A 23734-nucleotide genomic window follows, 5' to 3' on the forward strand; every position below is an offset into this window, starting at 1 on the left:
GGTTTCAGCCGGGATAGAGCTCATTTTCTTTGTAGTAGCTGGTATAGTGCTGTGTTTTGGATTTAGTATGACAATAATGCTGATAGCAACAACTAAACCATCAGTGTGTTAAGTAGTGCTTACACTAAGTCAAGGACTGTTCGGTTTCTCGTGCCCTGCCACTGACAAGGCTGAGGTGCACAAGAAGCTGGGAGGGGACACAGCCAGGACAGTTGACCCAAACTGGCCAAAGGGATATTCCATACCATATGACATCATGCTGTCATGCCAGGGGGAGCTGGCTGGAGGCGGGGGGTGATGGCTGCTCGGGGACTGTCTGGCATCGGTCGGCAGGTGGTAAGCAATTGTTTTTCATTTGCATCACTTGTTTTTCTTGGGTTTTATTTCTTTTTGTTATTTTCCTTTTCATTAGAATTATTATTAATTATATTTTATTTCAATTATTAAACTGTCCTTATCTCAACCCATGAGTTTTCTCACTTTTACCCTTCTGATTCTCTCCCCCATCCCACCAGGGCGGGCAGAGTGAGCGAGTAACTGTGTGGTGCTTAGCTGCCAGCTGGGGTTCAACCACAACACCAATTCAACACAATGTTTTGCTTAATTCAAATCTTGGACATTCAATTTCCTTTTTATCCACAAGACTGAAGTGGTCTTTACCTTTTATCACAGCGTCTCTACCTGTTGGATTTCCATTTTCTTGCGGCGCTACAAGCGTTTTCAGAATTACTTGTGTTGCCCCAAGTCTCGGCAGGGTGACGTGTTTAAGAAATGGCAAATTGTTTTTCTTGGCAAATGCCTGACTTGTTTCTCTCCTTTTCCTAAGAAAGCCACCCTCTGGAAATAAAACAATCCATTTCCGATTGCGGCTCCTGTAATATTTTTCTAGATGCTCCTTGAGTAACACAAGCTGCTGGTCACGGTGTGCTCTTCCCTATAAGGATAAAACAATACCTAATAAAATGAATGCTTAAAAGAGACAACATTAGACAGAAGTATTGCATTTCTAAGATTTCTCTCTTTTCAGAGACACAAATAAGCCCCCCTAAGACAACACAAAAACCCTCTCCTCAGAGTACCTACTGGTGGTAGGTACTTTACAGAAAGGCTGAAAAAAAGCTCCTGAAATTGAGGATGAAGCTCCTGATTTGATGACTTCTCTGCAAAAGTGCCCAGATTGTAATCGGGAACTTCACATAACAGGAGAACGTACTTACAGAATTGCCTAGTTGATAGGAGGTTCCAAATTGAATTTGCTAAACTGAATTCTGCAAACACAGTCTAGGGTTCAACCTATGATTTTGAGGTCTATGTATCATCAGTAATTTTTGCAAGCCAAACAGTATCTTTACTCACACTATCTTCTACACACCTCTCCCCTCACCCCCATCCCCTATTAGAACGCAGAGGTACCACAGACAGACCTCAAGACCAGGCCTGATGTGAGTTACCACAGCAAAACCACAGATTTCACCCAAATCTGTGTTGCTCAAATGACTCATTCATTTATCCTCTTTGATATATTAGCACAACTTCTTCATTTAAGACAGTAAGATACGTCCTTAATTACTGTAGAAATATCCTCAATATCTTAATAACAATCTTTTCTCTTCCATCTCTGCACACAGCAAGAGCGAGCTACCCAAATTTTCACAGGAATGAATTTACATCAATTCACATTTGAGTGCTCAAAAGTGACTTTGTTAAATCACTCAAAAAACTCAGGAGTCCAAAATTTAAGCTCTCCTCAGCAGAGGCGACCTCAATTCTCTGAAACATTGACAAAACTGCCACAAACCTTCCAGTGTTTGATGGTTGGTTGGGGTTTTTTTTTTTGGCAGAGGGAGGAGAGGGAAAGAGTGGGATTGAGTGGAAGACATCAAGAAACAGTATTTTACTGAAGATGAGTTTTTGTGAAAGTGTTTCTCCTAGATTTTGAAGTCTCATGACTGCAATTACTTCCAACTTACCTCATGAAAGGGAAGGAAAAAGCTCTGCCTGCTCATGTTAATGCAATTAAAGAGCAATATAAAAGTTCCTCAGTTAAACCAGTCCTTTCTCACCAGACCACAGGACTCCAGGATAGCACGGTAGTTAAGAAAAGAGCAGTGAACAATAAACTTCCCACACGTTAGATATTAGAACTCTCCAAAACCTAAACAAAACCTAACAAATATGACTGGTGGATAAATTGCAGTTTAGCAAATACAGTGAGGTTTAAGATACTGCTGCAATATGGAAAAATCTACTGGACTAATGGGAAAGAGAGGAGTGTTTAAAAGTAACCATGACTAATAGCATACTGAACAGTCCTGGAAGATAAAAGGCAGTTAACATACTGTCCAGAAAGAAGAGAAAATAAGTCATACAGAAGCAGTTCCTTAATGCAGCCAGTTCTTGAAGACCATGGCTAGTTGATCACCATGACAGGGAACAGGCTCAGCCTTCTTTCCTTTAGAGGAAAGAAAATAGGTAGCTGCAGACTGCTGACAAATTCTTTAGGATGCCATGCACTTTGCACCACCAATACGGCAAGTTACTGACAGTCTCAGTTTCCAGTAAACTTTTCAATGGGAGAAAACACTAGTCAACTTCTAGTAGACCTCAGAAGCATTCCTAAAACTGCCATTGATGCTGCTCATGAGAATGAAGTTAATGTACATTTTTAACAAATAGGATGTATTGTACCATGACCAAATTACATTATTTTATGGGGCGGGGGGGGGGGGGGGGGGGGGGGGGAATAATCAATATTACTAGGGCCTTTCTGTAGCTAGGCAAAGGACCATTATCACTCACCTTAAGTGTTTTTGCTACACCCAAAAGCTAACTAACAGCCAAGAAACATTTTATTTTCAGTTGGTTTCTACTTAGACTCATGATGACATAATTTTGTTTGTGATGCTACATATCTCAGCCACTTCACAAAAACGAGGAAAAGCCTTAGTTTTTGCAGCTCAGTAATGGTTTGGTTTTGTAACTGGAATTGCAACATCACAATCAGAAATCACAATTAACAAGCTGACAGCCACGTGTACCTCAAAATGTGTATCTTGTGAATTTTAACTACTGAAATAGATTTATATTTTACAAAGTGTCAAACCCAGTTCCCTCCCATACTCTCACAGTACACAGCTGTTTATCTCTAGAGACCTTTATTTTATTATCTAATTTTGCCTGAGGTTTTCTAACCATGCCTCTACTCTTAGTCAGAAATCTCACTTTAACTGTATATAGCTGTGATTAAGTATTTCTTTATTTCTTTCTGAGTAAATTAGCTTCTCCTTCTCTGTAAAGTGAAAATTCATTAATTCTCTCTGGCTGCCCACACATTTTAAGTCCAGACAAATAAAAATAAGGAGAGGAAAGAAACATGTATGCTGGATGTCGCAGTTCACGTAACTGGCAGCAGGCTCATGCTTATCATTGTACTTCTAAGTTTCTACTTTTAGAGTGCAGTTTGATCAACAGCTACCAAAACAACAACAAAAAAAACCAACTTGTAAGAAATAATCTGAGGTTTTCACTCCTTAACGTTTGAGATGCTGAGCTCAACACGCATTCTTTCCTGATACTCAAATAATAATTAACCTTTGAGTACCGATAAATTACTATTTATGCAGGTCCATCACCACCTTAAACTAGTCTACTACCATGTCACCATCAAAAGGGACTGTCCTGCCTTTCCTTATTGGAAACTTTGACAGTCAGAACTGTGACGTAACCAGACTCACTGCACAGCTTTAAGGTCACTAAGGAAAGAAGAGAGGCACCAATAATGGACAGTCAGAAGCTCAGAGACAAAAAGGATTGCCCATGTACTTTGCTTGTACACCTCTCATAAAAGGCTCCCGTCGTAATTGGGTTCTGTAAACATTTGTGTCTAAGCAAATAATCAAATAAGCTTGGGAAAAAAGCAGTTTCAGAACAAATCTCTACCCAAATACACACATTACAGCATAGTTATTTCATCCTGCAAACCATTCAGGAGGTAACGAGTAAGTCCCATAACAACACAATGTTCCAAACGTAAGCATAAATCAAAGCACTATTACATGTTCCTATTTACCTGTCTTATAAAGAAGTCTCCATGGATTAGAGACACAATGCCAAAGTTTGTATACTTAAAAATATGATCCATCAGCCACATCATCCGACGGACAACCTGAAAAGTTGAAAAAAAAAAAGTTTAGTAAATATCAAGTGCAGAGAATTATGTATATACTGTCACATTCTTGTCATTCTTGCAATGGCAATAAAACTAGCAAATATATGGAATAAAGTCCTTTAAGCCCCAAAGGATAAAGCAGCACAGATATTACTCTTCTGCCTCAAGAGAAGGATTAAATAGCTGTCTTTTTGTAACGTAATATACACTTCTACATTCTAGCCACATGCTAGAATAATTTCTACTCCATCTTTTCACACAGGTAATGTAATGCTTCTTATTGACATAGCACAACTTTAAGCCAGTTGCAAACTAAAACAATTTTCAGTGTTTGTTAAGGTACACAAAACAATACAGATCTGTATTTGAAATCTCCAACCGTTTTATGCCCATCACAAAGACATGTTTTCTTGTATTTTTTTGTACTTGGCCATTTTAGGGATGAGATCATGTTGTTCTCATGCTTCTGCTGTGCACATGCTCCATACATGCTCACTCTGTCTTTGAACAGCAGCATTCACTGAGACCTACATACAGTCCACATGCCATTACTGATTTCTCTCATGGCAGAGCAGCCACATGCATCTCTGAGAATTTCATTAAGTCATGCTCCTTGTCCCAGCCAAGAAGCACAGTGAGAAGGGAAAAATAGAGGTTGAACCATTAGATTCACTTTGACCATCACTTCTTACAGGATGACGAAGGCCGATTTATACCTGTTCGGCCCTTTGAAATTTAAAATAGAAGAATTACTCCAGAAGAGGTAAAAAATAGAGGGGAAAAGCTGCTTCTCTCATGTCTTTCCCCTCTATAGCTCCGACCTGTAGATTCTGAGATGGATAGGAGCTGGCTCTCCAAAACGGGAAAATCCAGTGTTGCTTACATGCCCTCAATCACAGATGAGGCTAGCAGCCTTTACTCTTCCGTATGTTATATGGCCACACCAATACTGATTCAAGTTCAGTGAAACTTAAAGTTATATAACATATAGTCTTTCATTTATCACAATCAAAAAAGTGTATGGAGAACCATGGTATTTCTCTGGTAGTCAGGCACCTTCAGCTGTCCTAGATACATAATTTGGGGCCAAGACAGAAATAGAGCAGTCTAAGAAATAAAGATTTCCTCTAGAAAATACAATGCATTGTTCATGTATTAGTTGATTACAGCTACTGCTAAAATGTACTCTACCCTTCCCTGCAAACACCAGAGGTTGGCACAGTAACTGAAATACTCAGAAGCCACATCCATGCCTCCAACAATACTTCTAACAAAGTAGTTTGACACAGTGGAGGATGGTGGCTTTTACCCATTTTCACATCTTCACATGTCTACATGGAATTTATAAAAAGAAGCAGATCATATTTCATGCAGGAATTCTGTCTTGTAAAAGCAGCTCAATAATTTGCTGTTTGCATCTAGAATTGCATGTATCAGTAAGTCTTTCTCCCCAAAAAATCTAATCATCTCTTGGAGTGCTCTAATTACCTATTCTCCCTTTTGACCACAGAAGCTACAAAAGAATCCTGGGTTATATATTTGGAGAAAGATAACTGTCACATACCCTGTTTCTTTTTCTTATCCTTAAACAACTGCAGCCAGATGCTCAGCAAAGTGAAGATTTTACACACTTGCAAGAACATACCTGCCAAAGAACGCTTAAGATCCTTTATTGCCTTAGACATACAGCTGATCTCCCAGCTAAATCTGTCACATTTAGAAGCCGGCTATCCTTGCCTAAGAACACAAACATTAAGACGACCCCAACTTTTGTGTTTTTTTAATTCTAGCAAACTTTTTATTTGAAGATCTTGGATAATGCAAGAGCATCAGTTTCTGGACCCTCTAGCATCACTGGAAGTGGAAAAGAAAACCATGTTGGAGAGAAAAGGACAGCTCTCAAAGATCTAAGAGGTTTTGCTTCGGAAACAAGTATCCATTTCTTCACTGTGACATGATAGTATCCTTTCCTGACTGCCAGTGGTATTTCTTACTAGACATCCAAGTGAACAAAGACATACTATGTAATTACGAGAGATAAAAGAAAAGTTAGTTCCTAGATATAACTCCTCACTTGAGACTAATATGGGTGAAACAGTTTCTCATACAGCTATCCCTGGGCCTGCGTTAAATAAAAGAGAGGGTCTTAAACCAAAAATTACTCTCTGCAGAGATTCACGTTCTTTCCATTTCAGTAAATTAGAAAGCCTTAGGGAGGGGAAAAGAAAGAAAGAAAAGGTGTGCCCTAAGGACAAGAGTTTAAAAAAAAAAAAGCATCTCTCTGAGGTGTTATTGCTCTTCAAAGCACTACAATATCCTAGGTTCATGGCTGCACACCAGCCCAAAGATGACACGTTCATGTAGGGAACCATATCCTTTGACAAAACCACCACCAAAATTCCAGTGATGATGATCTAGCCTGCAGCAGTACCCATATGACTGTCAGTGTTCATCTATTACTTTAGCATTTTGACAAATATTGTTTTATTATAACAAGTAGAAGCTAAACCAACATAATGTATGTTACTGGGGGAGATAAGCAAGCTTAATAAACTGCTTCCCTGAATAGAAAAGGTTTGTGTCTTTTGAGGGGTCAACACTGGTCCCTAGATGTTCTATGGCAATCCAGGAGGAGGAACTCTTGCCCAGCAATGCTAGGGCTTCTCTCCTCCCATACCACTTTACTGTTGTGTACCAGCTGGGCATTTAGATGACAGTAGGTTTATCTTTAAAGTTTATCATTGCTCTTCAGAGTCTGAAGTCCATCTCACCATGTCTTAGGTGACACAGGGCTTCTAACTAGCATCCCTGGACTTCCTCAGTCTTTTTGAGATGGAGTGATGCAATTGTCAAAGATCAGTGACACAAGTTATAACCAAGACAAAACGTACAGACAGTTTACTGCAAGTGAGCTACAAACAGGCAAACTCCAGAGCTCAGTGATTACAAATATGCTTATAAGCATAGGCAGTAGTAAGAAGTACAAAGGGGAAATACATATATTTTATATATGAATTCATGAATATATACACACACACTAACACATAAAATCAAAAAGAAGGAGTTCAAAGAGTAGAATGCAATCAAAAGGCAAATTAGATTAATGGATATTCATTCTGTTCCGCTACCAAGGGCAGAATAGAGGACACTGCAAGATACTGGTGGTGGCTCTTCCATTTAGTATCCTCAGGAACAAAAGAATGCTTATCAGATGAGTCTCTTATCGCTTGCATTTCAAGCAAAAACATTCAGAAGTGTTTTGAGCACAGATTCATAGTTGTTTATGGATTGAAAGAATTTTTGGATTCTGTTTCAGGTCCTTTTTGCTTCATCCTTCCTGCTTAACTAAGTTCAGAATGCAGAAAAAGCTTTCACCAATTTTATAAAAAAAAATACAATTAAAAAAAATATCTAGGTGCCTCCTATTCAAAGGCCCACTTTCATTTCACTCTACATAGATTTCATAATGAAGCAACCAGAATAGACTGACTTTCATCTTTCAAGCACCTCTAACTTAACAATGAAACCTGGGAACGCACGTCTTGAAACCTGCACTCAAACAGCTTCAAGCTCTACTTTTTTCTCTCCACTGCACCCTTTCTGGCACTGCTTTTGCACTAAATCAATAAAAATAGCCACACTTATCAGTGCTAAAACAGTCAGAAAGCAGTAATAGCAGCATTTTAACCTACTTCTCTTTGTTAAACACACAACCTTTGTGAGACCTCAACTAACTTACTAAGTTTTCTTTCAACACTTACTTTCACAAACAAATTGGAATGATTTCTTGAACTATATAAAAGGTGTAATTAGGTCACTTCTGATTCAGCTGAAACCTTGCTCTGTGTGGCTTGTCTTATGGTAACCTGTATTAGTCCTTCCATTAAAATGATAACTTTTAGCTAAGTTCCACTTCCCTAATAAGAGACCATGCTTTCCTTATTCACATAAGCGAATCTGAAAGACAAGAAACATCTTAACATGTATTGTAGCTTACTGCTTAGTGAGATTAAATTTGCTTAAAACAGATAGGCTACACTATCATTTGTATATAAGAATATAGAATACTAGAAAAAAATAGCATCACAGTTCCTGACACGGCCCTTAGGAAACACTGTCAAGTTGCAAGACCGTTTCAGTATTCTACCTCGCTACACAGAAAAACATAGAACTTTAAATTGAACACTTCCGACATCTTAAATTAACATTTTTTTAAAAGCAGCATTAAATGCTAAGTGCTTACAGATTACACCTGGTTTCAGTCTGTACTGGCTGGCAAAAGCAAGCAAAAGAAATTTTGGTCTGCCACAGGAGGAAGGCCTTCCTAGTTCTGCCACTGCATCATCACCGCCAAGAGGCCGCCTGTAGTAAGCTGGTTTGCTTCTTTGTATGCCCTTCTGGGTGAAATGGAAGTGAGCCTTTCAACTTCGCAAAAGACTGTGAGCACTAAAAAGTGTTGTCTGAGTGTTAAAAAGTGTTTAGGAATTAGTGCAGCTTAACCTAAGCAAAATAAAAACAATTCTTGGAAATTTCTGTCTTGTTACTAACAGACGAATATCAAGGTTGTGAAGGAATCTATGTTAAGTTTAAACTGTATTTAAAGAAAACTGCCTAATTTAAAGTATAATGATTTCTTTTGGACAGGTGGGTTTGTTTTTCTTTTTTTGTCCAGTCGTTTCACAGTCACTCAAAGTAAAGACAATTCTCTTCTGTTCAGAAATATGAAGCAGGCTATTTAAAAACACTTGATTCAGCAAGTTCTATCAAGGATAAACTATCCTCATCTTTCTCATTATTTTTAGCCACTTGTACTACCCATGATATATTTTAAGCATGCATTGAAGCTCATACTTTTTTTATTTCTTTATTAGCTAAAAACATTAAAGCCATACTAGGCTCTGGTCATGGATATTCCAAGAGCAATGACTGCAACTATTTAAGGGAAGAAGTACTGATTTTAAGGGCGTTTTGCTTTTCTGAAAACCTGCAAACTTAACAGTTTCCCTGGTGAAGATTATTTGCCACCTCGATGCCTTCCTCCATTTTTAACATCATCTACGTTCACTGAAACTTACTCTGTCTTGACTGAAACCTTTTAGCTATGGAGTCAAACTGAATAAATATGGTTTAGATATATATATACACATTAGTATACGTACATGAGTCAATGAAGCTCTGTGATATTTAAAACACCTGGGACATCAATGTCACAATTACATGCAATACATATCCACAGGACTATACCCTCACAGTCATATCTTTATCACAACATTGTCCTATGCATAATTTTGATGAAGAGAATTAAAGAGTGTTTATTCTGTTATTCTACTCATTGAGGTACAGTACAGAATACCATATATACCTAATTTCCTCAATTCCAAAAGAAATTAAAGCAATTAAAAGTACTTTTAAAACACAGTCTTCTCTAGGCAACAGTAGAAAGAAATAAATTAGTCTCTGCTCAATCTTGAGTGGTATTTTCATACTTTCTTTTTGAGTTTGGTTTGACTTTAATTTTTTTTAATCAGCTCTGCTGTTATGAGTTAAGATCTGGGACAATTTCTAAAAAACATTAAATCACTGGTAGAGATACAGCGCATACAGAATCTATATTAATATACACTAAGAAAAACACTGCTAGTTACAAGTTGTGCAGATGCAATAAAAAGCAATTGTTTTCCTTGTTTCTTCACCATATGGTCGCAAGAAAGAAGACAACACTAAGACAGACACAGCTGATGCATTTTTTCAGCTTGCCGGGTATGTCTCCCACCCTTTGTAGCCTCATCATACATACCTCTTCCTCCTGATTTGCACATAAATTTAATTTCCTGTTTAGACCCCACACTCTAGTTTCCAGCACTACACTCCCTAGACATGAATTTTCTGAACAGCAATGCGTGAAACAATTGACAATAGTTGCACTTTTCGCCAAGAAATGCTTAAGAGTTTGTGAAATAAGAGCTCAAGCAATTTTGACCTTAGCTAGCTGGCTTAGCTTGGACATGCCCTCGTTGGGAAGTCACTTTCAGTTTCTGAACTCCTACCAAAAATCCCATAAACAACTTGCTTCTAACTTTGAGAAAAATTCCATGCTGGAATAAAGTCACAACCAAGAAGCTAGACCTGCATTGGTTTGAGCAAAGCTGGCATGAGGTGAGAGGAAAAAGCCAAGTACATGATTACCTGCAAGGAGATCTGCTTCCCTCTATGTTAACCTAGACTGGATGCACACTGACTAAGCTCGTACTTGACCTTCTTCAAAGGCAACGTTTATGGTCTAAAACCTGCTCCAAGCTACTGGCTGTCACATTAAACCAAATCTAAACAAAAAGCTTCCTATTCAGGGCCTTGAGATCTTTTGGTGGATTAACACACAGAAGTCAGTCATCAGTATCGCACATAGATGCAAGCACACCCAAGGTAACAGACTGCAAACATGGAAGCTATCCCATTCCCCGGTTGTAGCCTACCGTGCCTTTATCCTGAAGGCACATCATCAGAGTGCAGACGTCACCTGTTGCTTGATGGTTCACCAGCACCATGGCTTCATCTTCTGATACTGCTTTAACATCATCACCCCATTCCACTACTATTAAAAAAGAAAAAAATAAAAAGGTAAATTTTACAATGACCACATGGAAATTTTACTATCAACAAAACAAAAACCCCAAGACCCCACACCCAAACAATTATAATAAAGAAACCTACATGCTACATGTCAATTTAAATTGGCACGTAGCATAAAAGATAGGAATATTAGCAAGATCATTTTTCCAAGCAGAGGGTATCCAGCTTAGTTTTAAATTGCATGCGTGGAATAAGAACAAACCAAAAATAGCCTACCAGAACATATATACAGAGATTTTTGTGTCATTACACCATCCTGTATTTAGGGTCTCAAAATTACATAAGCTTTTACCAAACTTTAAAATTTGACTGTCTCACCTCATTAGACTAAAAAAAAATAAAAACGTTGTAAAAAATGGGTTTTTGTTTGTTTCTATTTAAACTTGGCAAGTTTGTTTCATTTCTACACTTACTGTTATTAAACTACTCCGGTAAAAGCAATACAAAAAAATCCTTAGTTGGATCATTATGTTTAAAATGCTACTTTAAACAAACTCAGTAATTCAAATCTAAACAAGTTAGCTACAGGCAAGACAGTGGGTTCAGAAAATGCTGCTCAGATGACAGAAACTATTAGTCAGTATTTGTAGACCAGAGACCAGATATTCCAGTAGCAAGAATGATGTCAGGAGGAAGCTACAGCTTGATCATTCAACATCTACACTGAGTAGCAAAAATACACTGAGGTAAGGAAAAGAAGTTAAAATTGCTGGTTCCATCATCTCAAGAAAGAGAAGACTGCCCCCCACAGAAGAACACAGGATGGAAAACTAGAAAAAGTCTGTTGTAAATCAAAGACCAGAATACATCTAATGCTGGTTTTGGGGCAAAGAGACAAGTGAGTAGAGTCTGTCCCTCTTCGATAAAAGGGATGGTTACTGCAATGCAGGGAAAGGGAAAGTATGGGCAGGCAGAGTAGGCTCTATGAAGTTCAAAAGGAAAAGTAAGATGCATTGCCCATGCACGTAGGATGTGATTATTTTTCTGTGTTTGTCTGGTATCTTAAGTGGTTCTTACTGGCTATTATTTTCATTTCTGACATCAAAAGAAGTATTTCACCTCTACTACTGAATCTTTAGTAGTGCTACTGTTAGTACTGTCTCCAGGTGATGAACAACTCTCATCACAGGACAATTAATTACTTCACTACTGTCTTTGTAAGCAGTGGTTTAACTGATGCAAAAGCAATAGGCTACGCACTGAAGACAAAAAGCAACAATCCCTGCATAGATTCCCTGTCCTTGCAGAAATCCAATCAGCATCACACCTTTGAAAATTGCCACTTCTATTACTTCCTAATGGCTCCCAAATTAGTACTGAATTGAGACTTGAACACAAAGTAAAAAAATAAAATGCTGTATTTGGTCACAAGTAGATAGAAACAGTCTAGAGATATGAAGGTGGGGAGGACTATTCATTCCATAATGTTCAACCTCCTTTCTTTTTCCCCAGGCAAGCTAAGCACATATACTTTATTATTTTTCTCAACACGAACTTGGAAGATCCCCTTTATCTTTGGGCTGAGAGCAGCCCTGAGGAGAAGGATTTGAGGGTGTTGGTGGACAAGAAATTCGACATGAGCTGGCAATGTGCACTTGCAGCCCTGAAAGCCAACCGTGTCCTGGGCTGCACCAAAAGAAGCATAATCAGGTCAAGGGAGGTGATTCTCCCCCTCTACTCTGCTCTCATGAGACCCCACCTGGAGTACTGCATCCAGCTCTAGGGTCCCCAGTACAAGAAGGAAATGGAGCTGTTGGAGCCAGTCCAGAGGAGGGCCATGAAGATGACCAGAGGGCTGGAGCACCTCTCCTGTAAAGACAGGCTGAGACAGTTGGGCTTGTTCAGCCTGGAGAAGAGAAGGCTCCAGGGAGACCTTATTGCAGCCTTCCAGGTCCTAAAGGGGCCTACAGAAAAGCTGGAGAGGGACTGTTTACAAGGGCATGGAGTGACAGGACAAGGGGTAATGGCCTTAAGCTGAAGGAGGGTGGATTTAGATTAGATACCAGGAAGAAGCTCTTTACTCTGAGGGTGGTGAGGCACTGGAACAGGTTGCCCAGAAAAGTTGTGGATGCCCCCTCCCTAGAAGTGTTCAAGGCCAGGTTGGATGGGGCTTGAGCAACCTGGTCTAGTGGACAGTGGGCTCTATTATCCCACTCCAAACGCAAGGGAAAAGAGAGACGAGAGAGAGAGAGAGACGAGAGAGAGAGAGAGACGAGAGAGAGAGAGAGACGAGAGAGAGAGAGAGACGAGAGAGAGAGAGAGACGAGAGAGAGAGAGAGACGAGAGAGAGAGAGAGAGAGAGAGAGAGAGAGAGAGAGAGAGAGAGAGAGAGAGAGAGAGAGAGAGAGAGAGAGAGAGAGAGAGAGAGAGACAAGAGAGTTATTTAATTCTTTAATTGATTTACTCAATTCATTTTATCTATCAATTGGCCAGGCTAATAGCTCAACTTCTGTGGCTCAACTGACAGGTAGTAAGTTATTAAATCACAGTGATTCAGCTGGACATCTTCTAGTTTCTTTTCCCTCTGTCATTTCTCCTCAGGCAATCAGACTGTCTCTTGTGCTTAATAATGCTTTATGGTCAATTGATTGACCTTATTATCAAGGAGAAAAGAATCAGTGCAAGTCCTTCACAGAGCATTTCTGCATTGGAAACAGAACAGCAAACCACAAAAGTGTGCAGAAAAACCACTGCCATTACCATAATTTTTTAAAAAGAAGAAAAACCTCTGCAAAGGTCTAGAATTTTAAGTTTACAGTGTCCCTTTAAACTCAGTGGGGGAAATAAATGGTTGTCTTCAATTTTCTCACCCCACTGAAATTTTCAAAAGGAGCACCTTTTGCTTTAAGAAATACTTGTGCTATTACATTCCTCCACTGTAGTTGGAAACACTCAAATCAAAACCTCAGCTGCAAGGCAGCAGAACCAGGAACACTGCTTTGCTCCACTGTAACAAGATCAGAAAAAAAACAGTTCAAAGACAAATATTTGTCACTTGGGGGCTTGAAAACCAGCAAACATTCCTCCACAGCTTCCTTCTATTGCCAGGGCACATTTTATAAGGATACCAGTTCTGTGTCTACAGCCTTGCAATAGTTAGATTTCTGCAAATGCAGTTTAACAGTGAAATAACAGAAAGGAAGGAACAGGAAATCAGTGTAGGTGGTAATTTGAAATCATGGTACGAAGAAAATCTGGTAATCCTGATTAGTCATAACATCTTTTACCGACAAGATTGATACAGAAGTGGCCTAGATGTAAGAGATACTTCATCTGCAACTTAGCGTTGGAAGCAAAAGGCTTCTAAAGGAAAGGATGAAGACAAGTTTACTTGCAACTGCGTGTGCTGTAACTCAGAAAGATTTATCCTTCTCTTATAACAAGGAGTCCAAGATATACACAAGTCTCTAAACCATCAAGAAAGTATTTCATATAGTGAGCTGCAAGCCGAGCTTTTCACTAGCCAATCCTTGAAAGCCTTAAAGAAGAAAATAAAAGCAATGAAAGAGGTTTTTTCCACATTTTTACTGAAATATTACACATCTAAATGTACCTACTGAGAGTCCTCAGAACACTTGGCTGCTTTGTAATCATGTCCTTAACATAACTGTGTGCATGTAAGCGATGCTATGAATAAATATTCAAGCACTTTATTTGCAGTATGTCATTAGGCTGGCCAAATGACTACTCAGCTAACTAACAATTCAATGGATTTATTTTATACTTTTGAATATATCTGGCAAGAATGGCAGTCTAGTATTCCGTGCAACTGCCTAGCAATTAATATGAACTACTTCATTTTGCATACTGCATTTTTAAAACTTCAAAAATGTTCTGAAATTTTTGACCGTCTCATCTTTGTTACAGTTAATAGTTCCACTACAGTGTGTGCTGTAAGAATCAGCATAAATTTTATTGGCATCTTAACAACTTAAATGCTAATGAATACCTGGGGTTATCATTTCAAAATATATTGAGTTTTAACTTCGTATTTCTCCACTGAATTGGAAAGCAAAAAAAAAAAAGCCTCCTGCCAGAAATTTCAACACCCATTAGGAAATAGGCAGCAAAGCAACTAGATGCAATCCTCATACTAGCATCAGCCAAATCTAGAAGCTATATATTAATCCCATAAATAAAAAACATGAAAAGACTGATGTTTTATGGCAAGGTCAGGGAAACTCTAAGTGTTCTAATCACAGTTATTAAAAAGCCCAAACCCATAAAACAGATAAATCATCTGAAAGTTATGATTCACATAAACATATAATTGATTTGGATATCCACTTTATTTGCCATTTAAATTTTAGTCTACACACAATATTCACAACTTTCTCTAGAAATTGGACAAGAACTTTTACTCCAAAACTTCCCACCTCTTAGTTTATTTTCCTTCTGATCACTTGTAATCACTTGCACCCATGACACAAGACTTCAAGAAAACCTGTTCCAAGAAATTGCAGGTTGGTAACACTTAGAACTGAACAGTACTACCTTTCCAATCACTTGGAAACCTTCAGTAACAAATAAATGACATTTAATAACAGGCAGTCTCCTTTGCTTCCTCAAAAGCTACCCTGCTTTCTAAAAGAAAGGATGTTATTATTAGGTATTCAATAGTGACTAATTCATAACAATCAGGTTTTTGTTTTAAACATTCCTCCTCATACTCAAACATTTGTGTCTGCCAAGTTGCAACCCTGCTTTACTGTAATCCACAAATGGCTCATCAAAGCATGTTTCAGCTAGAGTAGCTACATACAGTTGTTAAACTCATTTGTCTCTTCTTTATAGATGGGATTCATTGATAGCTGGCATTAAGAAATCCCAGAAGTGATGCCAGAGGTTAAATATTACTTAGCATGCCTAGACCACATTAAAAAAAAAAATTGAAGATGTGCTAAAGGTGTTTTTTTTCTCCTTAACAAAATGGTTAAAGGCATTTGTCTCTGCAAATTGGTTGCCTACAGTGAAAAAAAAGGAAAACAAACAATGGACTAAGCAAATCAGCATGCAGTTAGTCTTTTATATTAAGTGCATATTTTAGGGTTAGAAGGTATTTAAAAACACCTCTATAAAATCAGACATGCACTATTGGAAAGACAAAAATAGATCTTCCTATCTCACCCATTCCCTCCAAAATTCATACTGCCAAGGAAACCTTCATATATTGTCTCTAAGTACACACAGGACACAGAAGTAGCAATAAAAGTACAATCCAGAAAAGGAGGGAAAGAACATGCATAGAACATCATATCTCACTAAACACAGCTTCACTTAAGGTGTTATCCTTCTTTTCCTATTAAAGAATGTACCCTTACTAACAATAATATTGTCAATTTCAATGCTATTACAATATACATATCTTAAGGTTGTAAAAAATACAGTTTCAAACAAGATTTTGATACCAAAAAAAGCATCTTTTACAGCTAGCATTATCATTGTAAAAGCCTGAATAAAAAAACCTGACCTGCACTGACAATTTTTTTCTTTTATTTCTATCAAGAAAAACACTTATCATAGAGAACTCGGAGAAGCAGCAGCAGCTAGGGAAGAGAAGCCTGCCCATAAAGGGAGATTGTTCCTACAGTACATGTTAATAAACCAAGGCTGGGTTTAAGAAGTTGCAGTCACCATCTTCATTTTTCTGTGACAAACCATTTTGCACACCTCTACATTTCATCGTAGACACATTTCCTTTTGCTTTCTGTTCCATTCTTCTTAGCTTCCATCCCCTCTTTCTGCAGTTTACAGACAGATCTGCTTTGTGGAGAAGAGGGCTTTAGCTGTTACAATATTTATGCCCTAAGCCAACCCATGCCCTTACTTCAATTAACTGACAGTAAGAGGTGTTAAAAACAGGAGACAACCGAGATGCCCTGGCTCTCATCTTTCTAACCAACCCAAGAACCACATTTTTCCTAAAGTACAGCAGTTCCTTTTGGAAATAGGCTCTAGCAACAACTGCTTTTGAAGACTGACTTAATTTTCCTGGAGTGCACGTTCAAGACCTCATGGGTACAGTTTGTTTCAGTTCTATAATTTGCTGGCACAAGAGATGATGCTTGTGGCTGAAGAGAGGGCTCCTTTTACCCATATGTGACTGAGAATCAATAAAAGCGAAACCTTAGCTCACCTACAAGTGAAGCGAACTTCTTCCACTGACTTCAGTACAGGCGATATCATTTCAAGAGCCTCACCTCTTTGCAATTATGCTAAGCAAGCAGTTTATATGATAAGAAAACTTCTAAAGTTAAATTCTGTCAGGATACACAAGCTATGCTCCCTACAGATATTTAAGGAATAGTTCCAATATATCTTAAGTCTTAGAAGAACATATCTTTCACTGGACATACCCTCCACATTTTGCTGGAGGTCTCCAATAGCTATTTTATGCCGCTCCCTCAACACTGCTTGAATTGTAGAGGCACCAAAGTCCCACAGCTCATAGTGCTGATTACCCAAACTGGAACTCCAGTTGTATATGGTGGTTGCTGCTTCCAAAGAGCAGCACAAGAGACGCAGTGTTCATAGCCACGCAGGCAAACGTGGACTGTGAAACGTGAAGATTGCGACTGATGTCAGCTTTCATGACTATACTGGTAATAAACTGTAGCAGCCAAGAAGCGACTCCACTGTCTGTTTTGCTGCTTCTATTATTAGAAAAGCAACTGCAAGACTGAAGAATGGGATGGAGTGCTGAAATCCTTTTGAAGTACCTCAAGCTCATGAGTCAGACCACTCGCAGAAGGAGCAAGTTGTACAGCAAATTCCTCCCCAGTGACAGATAAAATACATTAAGTATTAACTACCCAGAGGAACATCAATGCATTCGTGAACTAATATCCTAAAGCTCTAATACCTTACATACTGCAGATGTTATAATGGCCAGGAAAAAAATTAGTCTGAGTCCTAGAAGCAGCAGCAGCAAAACAATGGGGCAGTCTCACAATTTTTTCTCACCATGAGAATATTTTTTTACATTTTTAACACTTAGGAAATGAAACATCAGAACAAGTAAAGGTTATTAAGGGATACTGAAAATCAAAGTCAGGCTTGAAAGTTTAAAACAATCCTAAGCAGTTTCAAAGCACGCACAAAAAATTACCTAGTTAGAAACTCATAATCAGCAAGCTCCTAAAAAGACAAAGGAATCTGATCTAACTGTAAATATACTTCAGATTAACTGCTATCACTTCAGTTCATGTTCAATGTCATCATTCCCAGTTACATTGTAGAAACACACACTGTCAGTTTATCTTCAAAAATGTGTATTTCCAATATCCTCAAATAAAGATATAAAGTTTACAGGACTGTCTTTAAGATGACTATAAACCAAAACGAGGTATATAAACTAAAGATGAACTTTTGCCTTTTGCTGGTTAAAAGCTTCTAAACACTCTGAGGATGACCAAAAAGCTGTAACACCGTGACAGAAACAAAGGAATATATTTCCATAAAGCAAGCATTGAAGAGACTGAATAGAAAGATCTCAGCTAAGCTGTTATACAGAGCAAAGAGAAGATTTGCAGCTTACTAAAACTGCACAATTTTATGCGGCAAGAAACCTGTTTTGACAGTAACAGGACCACAAGTTCACTTGTATGGAAAAACGTCCTGAGACATTACGGTCCACACATGTTTTATTGCTCCCTAGACAGATACGATGGATTTGAAATTTAAGGAGAAGAACCAAGACATAAAAGTTTTTCTACCAGTTTGCACTTTCTGTCATTCAACCTCAGGTAAGCAACAATGATGGAAACATCACAGTCAATCCAAAAAGGTCCAGCACTTGCATAAATAGACTCTTTATGTCAGACAAGGCTGTGGGTCCTACATTTTAGTCTCTTTCTCCACAAGGATGATTTTTACAAATGAGAAAGGATTCTCACCACTGAAGCACATGACTTACTATACTAAACCCACAGAACACTTTTCCCTTTTTTTTAAAATGCAACAGTCAAACTCTTGCAGTTTCACCAGTAACACTGACATTTGCTCTTAACAAGAAGGTAGGCCAAAATCAAATTTGCATAATTTGACACCACAGTCTTAAAAGTTATATTTAGTGTACTGTATATTGAAACTACAGTATATTAAGTAAGGCTACAATGCAAAATATATCTTAATTGTAAAGTTATATCTGTAAGATAGTTTTATTAAAAACAGATTGGCTTTTCTGGAATTAACGAGAAAAGTTACTTTGAAAACAGAAGAATTTCAGAATACAAGAACATTACAACAATTCAAGTAGGTTTCTCTTTGCAAAAGGTGAAGTACCACAGAAGAGCAGAGAGAAGAGGAAAGAGTGTTTCTTTTCTCTGATGAAAAAACATACCAATGCAGCTGGGTAATTAAAACAATGCTACAAACACAAAGCTTGCTATTATTGTTACCCTTATCACCCTTTCGAGCAAAGAACAGTTGGCTGCAGCTCTGTATTTTAATAACTTGCACTCAGCAGGTTACTACAATACTTACCCATACTCATGTGCCCCATCACTACTGCTGAGCAACTAACCAAGCAGGAACAGAGCTGACAGAGTCTGACACATCAAACACTGACAGACAGGAACAACTCATTAAAAGCCATCTCCCTCCTCTTTAAAAGTTACAGGTATCTTCACAAAAATTCCCATATGGAGCTGAAGAAGTGGTTCCTTCCTGGGTTCAAGTCAGAGAGAGGTAAGCCTTGCCTCTGTCTCTCTCTCTCTATATATATATATGAAAAGAATGAGAAATAAAATGTGGGGGAAAGGGAAAAGTCATTTAGAGCACAAAAAAGGGATAAGGTAGTCTGAAATTCAGTATGTCAACACTGGGACTTGAGCTTTAAGAAGGAAAGCTGTACGAGAGAAAATCATCACCTCAAGCAGCACGAAGTCCAGCTGGAGGCCAGTTCCTAGGGCTGTACCTCTGGGTCAATGCTGGGACCGGTACTGTTTAACATCCTCATTAGCAGCCTGAACACCAGGACAGAGTGTACCCTCTGCAAGTTTGCAGCAGGTCTGCAGACAACGCAGAACCGTGAGGAGTGGCTGATACGCCAGATGGTTGTGCTGCCATTCAGAGGCATGTGAGACAGGCTGGAAAAATGAGCCAACAGCAAACTCAGGGAGTTCAACAAGGGGAAGTGCCAAGTCCCACACCTGGGGAACAGCTCTGCAGAAAAGGGGTCCTGGTGGACAAGCTGACCACGAGCCAGAAGTGTATCCTCATGGCAGGGCAAACAGTATCCTGAGCTGCATTAGGAAAACCATTGCCAGAAGGTGGAGGGAGGTGGTCCTCCCCCTCTGCTCAGCCTTAGGGAGGCCACACCTGGAGCACTGGGTCCAGTTCTGGGCTCCCCAGTACAATATAAGATGCAGACTTACTGGAGTGAGTTCAACAAAGGCTGAGATGATTAAGTGACCAGAGCATCTTTCATACGAGGAGAGGCTGATGGAGCTCGGACTGTTCAGCCTGGAAAAGAAAAGGCTCCAGAGGAGGAATCTTACCCATATGTAAGTACCTGATAGGGGTGCGGGGAGAAGAGTTAAGAAGGCTTAGTCAGACTCCTTCCTGCGGTATCCAATGACAGGTTGAGAGGCAATGGGCACAAATTGAAATAGAGAAAATCCCACTTCAACACAGGGGAAAAAATAAATACACTTTTTTGCTATAAGAGTGGTCAAACACTGGCACTGGTTGAACAATGACGTTGTTGAGTGTCCATCCTTGGAGCTATTAAAAACCTGACTGGACATGGACCTGGGTAACCTGCTCTAGCTGACCTTGCTTTGAGCAGGGGGTTTGACTAGATTATTCTCAGAGGTTTCTTCCAACCTAAACAATTTTGTGATTCTGTGTTCTACAGCCTAAGACCAGGAGGAAAAACACAGTGTTAACAGAATTCTTTCTTAGCAGATACCTTCAGCTACAACAAAATCTACAATTTCATCCTGCGGCATGAAAAGGAGCAGCCTTTACAGTCACAAAGCACATGTTGCAAATACAAACTGGCAAGGTTTTTCTACCTTACTGCTGCAAAACTGCAGCAAAGACGTAAATTTGAAGGATGGTTCAAACCTTAATCAAGGAAGAAGCAGAATATGACTCATCTCGGATCATGAGACCCAGGCAAAAACGTGAGACCAGTGACCAACACCACAAACTTGAGGCAAAGGTGCATTTTAGCCAGAGTAAGTAATTGTGTTCACTGCTATAAAGTCTTGATATCTTCATCCGTATCTTTATCTGTATCTGTAGCTATATTATGAAATATTATGGCAAATTAAACTACTCTATTGACACTGTTTTGTCTGCATGTCAAACACGAAGTATACAAGCAGCTACATTCAAATTGAGCTACTTTCAGTTACTCAAACACCAAGACTTTCCAATTACTAAACAGATACAGCTACTGACACCTACTTAAACATAAAGAGTAGTAACAAGTAAACAACAACAACAAAGCATGTAAAGTGGGAAGGCCTCAATTATATCCCTTACTATCTTTATCTAAGGTATTTCTTATTTTTCCTATTTTGGGCAAGTTGCTCTAATATTTGAGAAGCAAGAGAGAGACACTGCAACATCACATGAGCATCTGTGCTAGTAAAAAAAAAGGGGGGGGAGAGGGTGGGCAAGACAACACAATGAGAGCTATCAGACGGTGGGATGATGGGGCAAGCAAGCACCAGTTCAACCAGAATGAATCCTTATGGAACTGTGGTCTGCTATGCTGGAAGACCTGCCAGGCAAGTCCCCATTGGCCAAATGTGCAGAGCATAACCACCACGAGTCACCTAAATTGCCTTCTAGATTGCTATGAATTTCGTTTTAAAACAAACTAAAAGCTTGTTAGACACGTTGTGGACATTAGACCATGGCAAATGTAGAGTTTTGTTCTTTTAAAGAATGTTACAACATGTTAAAAACGTGCAAAGTCCCATTCTTCTCCTTCTCCCTATAAGCTTAAGTACAAGAGAAAGATAAACACCCTTGCTATAAAAAATTTTGTAGCCATGTGCCACAGATGCTACAGAACTGCTATTTAGGCAAGGACAGGGTGACAGCCATTTGATTTTTAGTGGGTTTTGAATTTGTTTGGGGAAAGCAAATTAACAAAAATATTTTCTCCCTAAGAGAGCATTCTGAAAGCACACCCTCTGTCACAGTTAAAGTACTACATTGTAACAATAACCTGAACTGTCTTTGCAGAGTCAACTGTTTAGCAGCAGAATCTACCCAGGGGCAGTATCGCAAACTACAATGCTATTACTACAGTTTCCTTTTGAGTCACTGGCAATGGTATGCATTACTAATTTGATCCTGTTGCTTGTCTTTCCAGATGCGAAATTCACTGTGATGCCAAAGAGTCATTCATAAGGTACTTCACCTCCCTCAATTGTTAAGGTGGCTCAAAAATCACAGCTACCATATCATACAGCCTTAAAAAGCTAACAGATACCGCACAAAAGCAGATCTTCCCAGTCAGGTTTCAAGAGAGACAATGCCCAGAGAATACATCCAGGTTCACGGCCCTAAGTAAAGGGATACTTTTCAGATTGTGTAATCAACACCAGAAAACAGTATATCCAAACCAACTGCATAAAAAATTCCATTAGGGTAATGGTCTATGCAAAGCAAATGACTTGTGAAATAGCAGTCCTGTTTCCTCCAGAGAAAGGAGTACCTCTTTCAAAGCAGGGGGAATGGTCAAAACCTGCTTTGCAGCCTCAGCTGTTAACTCTAAGGATATTGATCAAAACAGAAGAAATGCAAGATGCAAACTAGCTGGTCTAGTGCAGGCTGGCTAAAACAAACTAACAATCAACAAGCCGTTGAACAGGACCACAGCAATCCCCACTGTTTCTATTCATTTGTTTGGCTGCTTACACAGAATTGTGCACTGCAACACCACAGGACTTTCTGCTAGGAATCAAACTTTCTTCTCTATACAACAGAAATAGAGTCTGCACTGCATAGTCCAGAAAAAAACCACAAATACTGGGGAAATGAGACAAACAGTCCACTGGAAAGAAATGCACCCATGAGACTGGAATAAGCCTTCAAACGAGTAATTGGGGAAAACCTGTAATTCTGTTTCAAGAGAAAAAAAGAGCAGAGTCTGATTGCTATTAAAAAAAAAAATCAAAGAGCCACCTATTATCATAAATAGGTAGGTGTAATTCACGGCAGATTTTTTGCTTTTGCTTTCAAAGGGGACAGATTCAAGTCTTGCTTTTGGACAGCGATGCATAAGACTTGAAGGAACTTGTCATGAAAAGTTCAAGTATATTCTGTGATAACTGCCCACAATGAACTCCTGATAAAGGCTGCACAAAATTTTCACTGCTATTTAAGAGGGAGCAAGCTCTATTACAACAAAGGTCTGCAAAAATTGCTGGTTAGCTTTTAGAAAAAGTGAGGTATTTGGAAAGCCACAGTTCTAGCCATATGGAAGATTCTGCTCTGACTTAGTCCAAGTCAGGCCAGTTGAAAATGAGGCTTTAAAGAGCAAGTAACTGGTGGCATATAGCAATGAAACTGCTCAGGAAGAGATGGCCATTTCCTCTCCTTTTAAGATTTGTAGATTGCAAGCTTCCTGTACCATTTCAAGGAAACCAGAACATACAGAAGCTTTTCAGATGTTTTTCCCAAAAAACACAGCCGCAGAAATAACATGACATATTCAGCAATCTTACAACAAATATCCCAAGGCCATGGAATACCAAGTCTTTCTGGGGACAATGGAAGAACTCAGCAGAATTTAGTTATTACCTACCGTACAAGGGACTGGAGAGATTAGCTAGCAATGAAAAGACATGAGTTGGAAGTCTCATTAGAAGCTTTACAAGAGGCTCTTTCAGGTAAAAGACATGCAGAATATCAAATTGCACAAAGAGGGAGAGCAATTTCTCATAGGAAGCTGATAAAGCACATTATTCT

The 23734-nt window shown here is 38.9% G+C and overlaps 1 protein-coding gene across 6 annotated transcripts in view; it reads right to left on the reverse strand.

Annotated features, from left to right (window-relative positions):
• The window catches only part of LPGAT1 (lysophosphatidylglycerol acyltransferase 1), a 67752-nt gene that overhangs the window by 29028 nt on the left and 14990 nt on the right, over window positions 1-23734 (reverse strand). For all 6 annotated transcript variants that reach the window (XM_054822982.1, XM_054822985.1, XM_054822986.1 and 3 more), the window contains 3 exons: window positions 10642-10760; window positions 4070-4165; window positions 661-934 (listed from right to left, as the gene is read on the reverse strand). In XM_054822982.1, the coding sequence (XP_054678957.1) occupies window positions 661-934; window positions 4070-4165; window positions 10642-10760 (489 nt within the window). The remainder of the gene's footprint in view (window positions 1-660; window positions 935-4069; window positions 4166-10641; window positions 10761-23734) is intronic.

The sequence above is a fragment of the Grus americana genome, chromosome 3 (assembly GCF_028858705.1).
Source record: "Grus americana isolate bGruAme1 chromosome 3, bGruAme1.mat, whole genome shotgun sequence".
NCBI lineage: Eukaryota > Metazoa > Chordata > Aves > Gruiformes > Gruidae > Grus > Grus americana.